This window comes from Ammodytes marinus (genome assembly GCF_949987685.1).
Source record: "Ammodytes marinus genome assembly, chromosome: 16".
Lineage (NCBI taxonomy): Eukaryota > Metazoa > Chordata > Actinopteri > Uranoscopiformes > Ammodytidae > Ammodytes > Ammodytes marinus.
The window spans coordinates 17,377,430-17,388,192 of record NC_137220.1 but is presented as its reverse complement, the minus strand read 5'-3'; the positions used below and the strand labels follow the sequence as shown (position 1 = coordinate 17,388,192).

General features: G+C 40.9%; 1 protein-coding gene across 1 annotated transcript in view; it reads left to right on the top strand.

Annotated features, from left to right (window-relative positions):
* LOC307263143 (protein shisa-8-like) overlaps window positions 1–10,507 on the top strand; it is a gene marked incomplete at both ends in the record, with an annotated part of 87,925 nt that extends 77,418 nt beyond the window's left edge. The window contains 2 exons of the mRNA XM_080044204.1: window positions 2,343–2,459; window positions 9,987–10,507. Of these exons, the coding sequence (XP_079900330.1) occupies window positions 2,343–2,459; window positions 9,987–10,507 (638 nt within the window). The remainder of the gene's footprint in view (window positions 1–2,342; window positions 2,460–9,986) is intronic.
* Between the last annotated feature and the right edge of the window lie 256 nt (window positions 10,508–10,763).

Sequence of the window (10,763 nt, the reverse complement as noted above, 5' to 3'; positions counted from 1 at the left end):
CTTTCCATCAATTAGTTGATTTCCCCCCCCCCCAGTCCATCTCTGCCTTCAACTCTCCATCTCTCTCTCTCTTTGTGTCTCTTCACTCCATCTCTCTGTCCATCTCATTATTTCCACTGTCGTTGGCTCGCTAGAAGGATGCTTGAGAACATGGCATTAGTGGTATACAGCAGAGCCTATTGTTTTCAATGCTGTCATCAGCAATAATATGCTAGAAAGATACTTTAGAGTGATTTCAATAGATGTTGTTTTTGTCAAGCCTTTTTGTTTGGGCGGTTGATGGAAGGTCGTGGAACTTTAAATAAATAGTTCAATATTTTTAGCTTGCTGCCTCACTCTTGGGTTTGAGACAAGGTGACAGTAACCAATCCTTTGAACTGTGGGTGCATTTTTCAAGAAGAAATGGTCACTCACCTGTAGTTAGCTTAGCTCAAATACTGGTATTCAAGGATAGAGTTAGTGCTGTAAAATGCACACACAGTTAATAGGACAAGTCGCCTTGTCTTGAAAATGTAGAGTGAGGCAACAAATAAAAAATAAAAATGTTGGAATTATTCCTTTAAGTTTCAATTTTTGATAGACGAATGGGTGAGGAGAGCAGGTGGCCCCAGCGGTTCAGTTATGACAATAACAACTCGCTGTTTACAAACAAGCACAGCCACACACACACACACACACACACACACACACACATACATACACACACACACACACACATACAATTACGCAGAGAAGTGAAGATCTATCTCTAATTCAATCAGTCAGCGCTGGTGTCACATCCCTCGCTCCCTGGCTTTCTCTCGGCCTGCCTGGCTTTAGGCGCCTCGCCTCATTCTCGCTGAGGCGGCTCAGTTATTTCGGTGTCAGTGGACGGCGGGGGTTTAGTTTGTGTGTTTGTTTGTTCATGTGTGTATGTGTGAGAGATTGTGTGTGTGTATTTTTCAACCATGTGGGAAACAGTTCCCAATTTTAGACTTTTGGAGTGAAAGAGTTGTTGTGAGGTCAAATACAATACAATACAATTTCATTTCAGGAATGACTAAAGCATGTCTGTCTGTCTGTCTATCCTGAGAGAAATATCTGTCTATTTAGCTGCTGAATGCTCCATAATGCTCTCAATCTGGTTGCTAACTTTCTTCTTTCTGTTGTACGGGGCTGGGCAGGTGGAACAGTACGCTTTGTACAGCTGAGTGGAACTGGAGAGTCCAATGATAATTGTCCCTGAATGCAACACCTGTCACATTACACATTGCAAATTGATTGGTCAAATATGCAAAAAAAAAATTGATTGGTGCAGCATAAAGCTTCATTTGGAAGAACAATCACTGCCTTAGAATTCTTCATTCTAATCAACCCGCCAAATTGAAGCATCTTTTCCTTTGGTAATTCAATCATTTCCATCATCAAACAATGTTTTGCATCCAGCATCCCCAGTTTTTGCCCATCAAATGATCAATACATCAAGTTCCACATAAACACATGCTGGCGTGATCAATAGCGAAATTTCTAGAATTACCAGGCTATTGACAGATGATCAAGTCCAGACCCCACAGTACACCAGAGCGTCCAAATACAAGCATCAATCACTCGCACAAACTATTATAATTGCAATATTGACATTGAGCTGTGCCAGAAACAATCATTCAGTCAGGAGACGCTGATGTCAAGGAATTTACCATCCATATCACATTCTGTCATCCCACTGACAGAAAACAGATTCCAATATTTAATGAAGCCTTTAGTGGTATTTGAGCAAATCCCCCTTTAATAAACACGAGAATGGGGGGTATGGTATCCTGGTATCAGGAACAGAGTAATGGTTGGTGTGTGTGTGTGTGTGTGTGTGTGTGTGTGTGTGTGTGTGTGTGTGTGCGTGTGAGCAAACTGTGTTTCAAAAAATCTTCTAATACAGAGAGCACACATGTGCTCAATATTTTTCCATTTTAGGTTTGTGAATGTGTTTGTTATTTTTCTCGTCTGCAGCTCAGCCTATATTAAATAATGTTTGCCTCTGTCCTGGGCAACCGAACCGGCACATCAAAAGGCTTTATGAATATGTTTGTTATTTTAAGCAGGAAACATTATGTAATGAGGGCTGATAGAAAAATCGGCAGATGGTTATTATTGAGCCTAAGCAAATAATGACATCCATTCGCCCCCAAAAAGAGCTTAACTATAGCATCTTAAATCACATGTACACACAAATTGTGTTTAAATTGTGTTAATATAAATAACACAAACAGGACTTTTGAATATGTGATATGTTACTCCCTGCTGAGAACACTATTTGTAAATGTGCATCAAATTGAAACAAACTGTCTTTCTGTGTCTCTCTCCTGCAGATCACAACCATTTGAACAACGCAGCCTTGTCTCCCCTGGGTCCAGCCATGGCCCTGTCTCATCCCCATAACAACCTGGGAATTGGCTTTAACAAGTACACCTCGCTCAAGGCCGTGGGTGAGCAAGATTTACACACGAGAACACACACACTCATACACACACACACACACACACACACACACACTGACTGCATGGATACACACACTTTTACATCCACGTGCATGCATGCATTCATGCATTTCAATATTTATTTATGTAATGTATTAATGTGCAGAGGTTAGCGAGGCCAAAAACTGCACAAAGAGTAAACAAAAACTTGAATCAGGAGGATGGAAATTACTTGGAAAATATTGATGCACACACTGATTGGGAAAGTGGTTGAGGGGAGAGTGGGCACCCATTACGATAATGACTTTGTTGTTAGGTCTGACTCTCTTCCAGCCGTGTTGACTCATGATTCTGAGTTTGAGTGATATGGCTAATTCAAGATTTCAGTTAGCATCAGTTAGAATCATAAATAACTTCCTTTATGATGTGAAAAATGTGGTGTTACTTTAAAGCTGTAGTGCGTAACTTTTCAAATAAATAAATGGCAGTCACACTCAAGCCATCATCATCAATTGAAATTGACACAAAGTTGATAAGTTAATAAGTTGATCAGCTCCACAAAACTCTCCCTAGAATGCATGCTTGATCACCGAAGGCTTACCTTATTTAGATGCGCAGACAGTGTTGTTGTAATTCTTCAGAATTCCTCACGTGTTTAGCACTTTAGCTTTATTTAAGGGATAGTTCAGTATTTTTAATGTGAGGTTGTATGAAGTACTTATGCAAAGTAAGTATGTTACCTTATGGAGATGGCGATTTTACCTCATAAAACCCCACTTCAAAAATACTGAACTATCCCTTTAATGGTAGACAGTATATTAGCTTTATGGAACAAGGGGAAGTCCTGTATTGAACGCAGGCATTAGGATCACTGTTGTTGTTTATTATGGGCTGTTCAGTCATCTCTCTCTAAAGATCAGCCAGCATCATGCTAACAGCTATTGACAGCTTCTGTTAATATTAACTGTGAATCAGCTGTGGAAAAAAAAAAGTTCCGGTGATGACATAATTTTCAAAGCTGAAGATGACATAACTCTTAACGAACTAAGCCTGTTCACAATTTGGAAGAGGTGGTGAATAAAATGCATGCAAACTTAGTGAGGCATTAGTGGGTGGTTAAATGAGAGTATAGTCTAAACAGCAGCAGTTTGAAAAGACTGGTGCAGGCCTCAAGCTCGCCCACTGGCCTCTCTCTCTCTAACCCTCTCACACAAAGAGACACTCTCACACTCAAGAAAAATACACACTAAAACATGTCCCCCTCCTACCCCACATAGACATTATATTATATTATGTCCCTACTGCACAGGCATGCATAAGGGGTACAAGCGTAAAACATGTACATGTACATAGACACCCACATAAACACACACACACACACACATACCATCTATCATCTGATGACTGCAGACAGACAAGGACATCCTGACAGTGATGAGGATTGACGGTTTGACACACGTACATGTACTATACTGTTCATTGACACGACATACAACGAGAGACAGGACTGGCAAAGAAAATCTGGCACAGAAACAAGAGCATGAGATATAAAAGGTAAATGGATTCCATTGCTATAGCGCTATTCCCTGGTTTTTCACAGACTCAAAGCGCTATACATTGTTTTGTACACATTCACCCAGCGATAGCAGCAGCTACCACGGAGGGTGCAAGCTAACTATCGTTCAGTGTCTAACTATCGTTCAGTGTCTTGCCCATGGACACTTCGACACATAGCTGGGAGGCGGTGGATTGAACCATCGACCCTGCACTCCAGTGGACGACCGCCATACCCACGTTGCAAAAGCCTCCCCAATGCGTCAATGTTCTAATATTTACAGTCATCTTTTTATTTCTGTATTATGACTTTGCATATTGTGTTCTACTGCCTATATTCTCACAAAGAGAGAAATATTAAAGTCCACACAATCAACATAAAGAAATTCACACATGCTTATCAAGTTCTCTCGCTGGGCAAGCAAACAAGCCACGGGGTCCAGAGATCCCGGCTGTGTGGACAAAGTCATGGCTAGGACACACAACAGTTACCGTTTGATAGCTGACCATTTGCCGAGCTACACACAGCATGTTTCCTAGCACCTAGCTGCTTGGGAAATGCAGCTGTTAGCTACTCATGTGTGTCCACTATAATCACTCATGCAAAGACAGATACAAAGGGGGGAAACAAAGCAATAAGGGGGGAAAGGATAGAAAAGAAGAATGGCGTAATGGGTAAAAAAAGAGGTCAGAAAGACTGTGACTGCAAAACCTGTGCCAGGTGTAGCAGCAGGACTTTGGCAGAAGCATCTCTGATAGAGCTGTCTTAATTAAAGGAGGACAGGTGGACCGGCAGTGAGACTTTTTTTTTTTTTTTTATATAATAAGCAGCAAAAGGTTAGAAAGTGAGAAAGTTAGAGGATAGAGACAGAATGAACTTAGCAGGATGTCAGAGAGGAGGAAGACATTAGCATTTATGGTAGAGTTCAGAAGGTCTGGGTCGTTTCTCGTGGTGGAACTTTCAGTTGTTTTCACTGAGGAAATATAATATTACAAGTATTTTGTGTGCAATGTCTTGGAGTGTATGTTCTGTATGTCTGCAGTAAGTTTCAGGACTCCGATATGGAAAACAATCACCGTGAGACAGAAGGTTAAATGGATGTTCTTGAAGAGAGTGTGAAAGACTGTTAACCAGGATGCTAGGACTCCTGGTTCTGAGCCAAAACTGCCCGAGGTGTTTAATTAAAGTCCAATGATGAAGAGCTTGAGTCCTGTTTGGAGATACTGTTATAAAATGGCTGTACATTTCAATTAATGTTTTGGTGTTTTTAATGCAAGGAAAACAGATATATACATACACTATTTAAATATGTATATATATATATATTTTTTTTTTAAACCCTACAGATTTTTTTTCAGTTCACATCATCTTCGCAAGAACAATGAATTGCTCGATTTTTTTTTCTTTTCTTTTTAGAATTGTTACAGAAAAAAGCTCATGTAGTGATAGAATACTGATTGAATACTTTTCACTTGTTTGGGGGGAACTTTTTGACTCAGTTGACTCCAGATTAAATTACTAAATGATTCGCAGTGCGGTTGCTGACTTTTTTAAGCCTGTGCTTCAGGTCAAATAAGTTGTGTGGGGTTTAGAAGGGGTGGTTCTTATATTTTCCTTTTTTTTCTGACTAGATGAATTGGAATGATTTGAAATATTCCAAAAGATTGGTTTGAAGATGAAGGATCACAGCACTGGTTCAAAGTGTTTTTCTATTTTATTTTATGTTTCTTTCACTCCGGGGAAAGGGGATCTTTCACAAGCAATGATAAATGGAATACCTGTGATGAATAATGAGTAAAAAGCAAATGCGGCTTGAGAAAAAGTCTCTACCAGTGCACACGACAATATTTGAATTCCAATGAAGATAACCATAAGTTAAGTCGGCATATGTCCATCTGAATTACTTCTTGAATATTTATTTTTGAGGTTACGCTGTGGCTGGAAGATTATGGCATCTCGGGGTATCAATATTTTATTCAGTGTCAGACATCATATAGTTGCAATGAAGTGTTGAACAGGCAGTCAGGGAACTCGCTATCATAGAAAACGTGAAAAAAATAAGAAATGTAAGACGCAAAATCCAGACTTCAAGAGGTTAATGATGCAGATCAAAACATTAACTGTATCTAACCTGAGCCTGAATGTTGTTCACAACTACTTAGTAAAGTATCAGAACATATAGACTAAGCGCGCATATGTTAGTGTTATGCCACTGTGATGTGTGATAATAGGCATAGAACTGAGCAGGGCAGGCTGTCATAGTCAGAGTAACTGCTCAAATCTAAATAAATAGTATAGAACCAGAATAGAATACATACAGCAAGTTGTCAAAACTGTCATAGCTTATGCAGTTATAATGTGTGCCCGACGGCCTTGTTTTAGGCTGCTGCTGGATCGAGAGCAGGGGCTGGTGTTGTTGAACAGTACGACATAAAGGGAAATACAGATTGAAAGAATGGAAAACCAGCGAGCAAGAGAGAGATAGAGAGCGTCATACAGAGAAAGAGAGAGAGAGAGAGAGAATGAACAAGCAGATGGAGAATCTGTGAAATGGAGAGGAAGGCACATTATAAGTGTCACAGTGGACGCTGCTGTCAGTTGCTCCTGCCGGCAACATGTGTGGAAACACTCCAGTGGACAGCAACAGCAGTTGTTGTGGGAAGGAAGGGCGTGTTTAATTCATTGTTTCTGGGCCGTCCCAGATTCTCCTGCCCTATTCAAAAGATGTGTACAGTGTTCCTCTTCAATTCAACCGCAGTATATTACACCAGAAAGAAAAGCGATAGTTCTTATAAAAAAAAACTGATAAATAATAAAAGTGCACAAAGCGTATCTTTGTGCATAGACTTTTTCTGACTTGTTCCTCAAACCCAGTGCTTGTCTGCCGCTGTGTAGAAACACTGCTGTTGCCCTCTGAGCGCGTTTCAAGAGATTGTGACGAAACCTGCATATGGGTAAAAGCTCCCCGAACCATGTTACGCCCTATACAGCACAGACACACATCAAGCAGCTTATCCCCTTTTCAGTGAACAAAGGGTATAGGTGGACTGCATGTAAATGTGTTCTTTGTTGCAAAATGCCTGGCACACAACATAGAGTTGCACACACATTGGAATAAACATATGAACCCAAAGACACAATGATTTATACGTGCGCACACAAATATACACACATAGACAGACACACACACACACACACACACACACACACAAATCATACACACATTTTCCTGTATTCCATCTCCATTCTTGTGACACTGTATTGCTTTTATGAGAATAAATATGCATCTTAATTCTTTGTGATTTGAACAATTGAATGTGCTTAGTTGCACCTGCTGTCACCACAACCCTCAGTGATGTCACAGTGTATTCTGTTGACTGTGAAGTATACTTCATTATCGCTGCAGTAAGGTGAAAAGTTAAACTACTAGAGGTCAACGAAAATAAGAATCATGGCTTTTAAGTTTCTCTTCATAATCCTGAAGTTAACAGTCCTGGTTTTAATGAAGAAGTTAGCCAAAATAAATGTCTGATTTCACAGGACACATTTAGTTTTCCACACAACAGCAAGGCAAGGAGTTGGTTTACTTCTCTGGTTTGTACAGTAAGTGTGCTGCTTTGTCGCCTGCAGCTCTTCATCTAACAGACAACAATAACTTATATTATTGCATTACTGTCTGCAAATAATAAAAACTTTTAAAAATAACTTTTAAAAAAAAGAGAAAGAAACCTGATGGCAAATACATTGCAGTGTCTCTGGCTGCTTCATAATATTGTAGAGTTAAAAACCACACTGTGTTACATGTGAAACAGCAGCAGTAACCCGTTCCATTTGTATGCATTCTCTGAATTATAAGGTCAAGGACCCCAGCAGCGATGTAAATTCATGGGAAGCAAAACTAAAATTCCAGCAGCTCTCTAGCGCCATCTTTTTGGTTTGTATTTAGATCTGCATAGCCAGGTTCTTTACCAGATATATTTTTCGGCCCTCAGAGTGGAAATATTTAAAAACATTAACATCTTTCATCAATAAACCAATCGTTAATAGTTAAGGAAAACTTAGGGCTGCTTTGTTATATTATGAGGGAAAATATATGAGGTAGATTGAGAAAAAGCAGCATTTAAATCTATGGGACAGCAGAGAATTGAAGGAAGTGGGAGATTACCGGTGATTATGCCTCTCTCCTCAACAGCGGCTGACGAAGTGCCCTGGACTTACACAATGGACCATCATTTTGCAGTGTTCAATGAGCAATTACCAGACTGCGATAGCACTGGACAGTTTCCTGACATGTGTGAATGTGAGACCACTCGTCTAGGTGTCTTCTGAAAAGAAGAACATTTTCTCAGTTATCTCGGCAAGAATAGATGGACAGAAATGAATGGACGGCAATAGCTAGAGAGGGGAAAACCGACCTGTTATTGTCTTTATTTGTAACAAATACACTACAGTCAGACAGCTAACGTTTAAAATGCTTATTAGACCAAAATATAGTTTGAGTTTGCTTCTATAGGCTCTGGTCTCATCACTTCCTATATAAGTGTTTACATGAAATATTGATGAGTTATGATTAAACAAGGAGCCTACAGGTGGTGCTGCAAAGCAAAAAGATAATCATGCATACTGTCAAATCATGTATTTTAACACCCAACGATACATTTTTGTTAAACTGTAAGCACAAAACTCAGAGCTGAAGGAGTCCAAAGGCGCAACCGTATACCGTACCCACTTTTTTTTAACATTCAGTAAAGTTGATTTTAGTATTGTTTGAGTTGCATTTATGTTTCCGAAAAGACCATGCATGTCCTTTGAGCGCAGTGTGCACAATTCTGTCCGTCACAATGCATGCATTAACACCCACTAATGGCCGGACACGTTCATTGATATTCATTACAACAAATCAAACTCAGCTGGTAATAATAACACCTTTGGACCGGACTATTGACTTAATCGTATTATTACGTCCCTCTTTGGAGTGTAACAATGATTACATCAGACACGCAGGCACACAAACAACAGATGAATGTACATGGTCATAAACATGTAGGATAAGCTTCTAGTAGCCCTGTCCTATTTTACGTGGATCACTAAGTCACTGTAGAATGTAGTACAAAAGTACTACAAAAAAATAACAGCATGTTTAAAGTAATCAGTTTTTATTTTCTCAATGTTCTATTTCCTTTCAGGAAACATAGAACAATAACAGCAGGGCTATGCAAACAAGGTTGTTGGTGTCTTTAGGGCATAGTGTGTGTGATGGGGGTTGCAAGGGTGAGCAGAGTCGAGTTCCACTCAGGGAGCTTGGGTTAATCTCACTCGACACGCTGAACTCACTCTATTTTTACTCCCTATGGATCTCCCCGTTTTGCTCGCCACCTCACCCTTTTCCTTCTATTTTGTGGGTTATTTTTCCTGACTCTCCGTCCCTCTCCGTCTATTTGTTGCACTCTGGTGCTGTTAACCCCATTGCCAGCAGACAGTACAAAGGTCAAACACATAAATATGGTACAAACAGGTCACATTTTCATCGATGTACAGGTCTGTGTGAGTGTGTATGTGTGTGTAGATATATATTAAGATGTTTCTGTGGGACTTGCACAATGAGGTGTCTGACGAGGTGTGAGGTGTCTAAGTTTGGGGTCAGACTAAAGATATAGGTGTGATGTGAACTTAACCTGATGTTGACTGCCCGCAACATCAGGTTTTTCTGTTTACCAGCAGTTTTGCCCTGAATTATACAGCTGTTTAGTTGATTATTAGTGTTATTATACTACACTATTGTAGTATACTGTATGCTGTAGTATTGCAGCAAGTGTGACAAGCCTGTCAATATTTAAATAGGTTGAAGCCAAATACCTATCAAAGCCAAAATATAGGTTAATCAGTAGCTTAACTATAACGATAGTATTGGTGCACTGACTCCACCCATTAACAAAATTAACCCATTTTCCTTTCTCCCCTTATCTCTCCAAATTAACCAGACACGGCTGCGCGAGACTACTACAAGAGTTACCCGATGGTGGACTACACCCACCGCCAGTCCCCTCCCACTTTCCAGCCCATCAACTTCCACCCCAAGGACAAGCCCTTCCTGCCGCCGCCCGACATCCACGCGCCACTGGCCATCACCATCAACGCCTCCCAGATCCCCAAGCCCAAGATCTCCAAGACCAACACCCACCCGCTCACCTCCAGCTCGGCCTTCAAAGCGTGGGACCCCAGCAAGAGCCACATGCAGCACCCGGCCGCCTCCCACATGACCCTCCAGGGGCATCACCTACAGCAACAGCACCACCCCACCATCCAGCAGCAGCAGCAGCAGCAACACCACACGCTGCACCAGCCCAACAGCCGGCGCCAGGCCTACTCCAACAAGAGGCAGTTCAGCATCGAAACGCTGCCCGAGCTCTTCTCGCAGCCGCTGGGCTACGGCCACTCGCCGCACGTGCACCCAAAGCACAAGGGACTCCCCACCAACAGCAAGACAGAGGTCACTGTCTGAGACACACGGTGGATGAACGAATGGCCCGAAAAGAGGATGCCGAGTGGAGTATAAATGCTCAGATATCTTTTTATACCCACCACACAGCCGTAACGGCGAAAAAGGAGGTTGCGAGCAAATATCGTGTATAATCAGATTTTTCTTTTCTTTTTTTAACTGCATTTTCGTCATCGTCGTTGTTGGCAAAAAAACAATACTAATCATGTAAGTGATTTTTTCTTGTGTTTTTTAAAAGACCACTGGGTCAAAGCAGCAG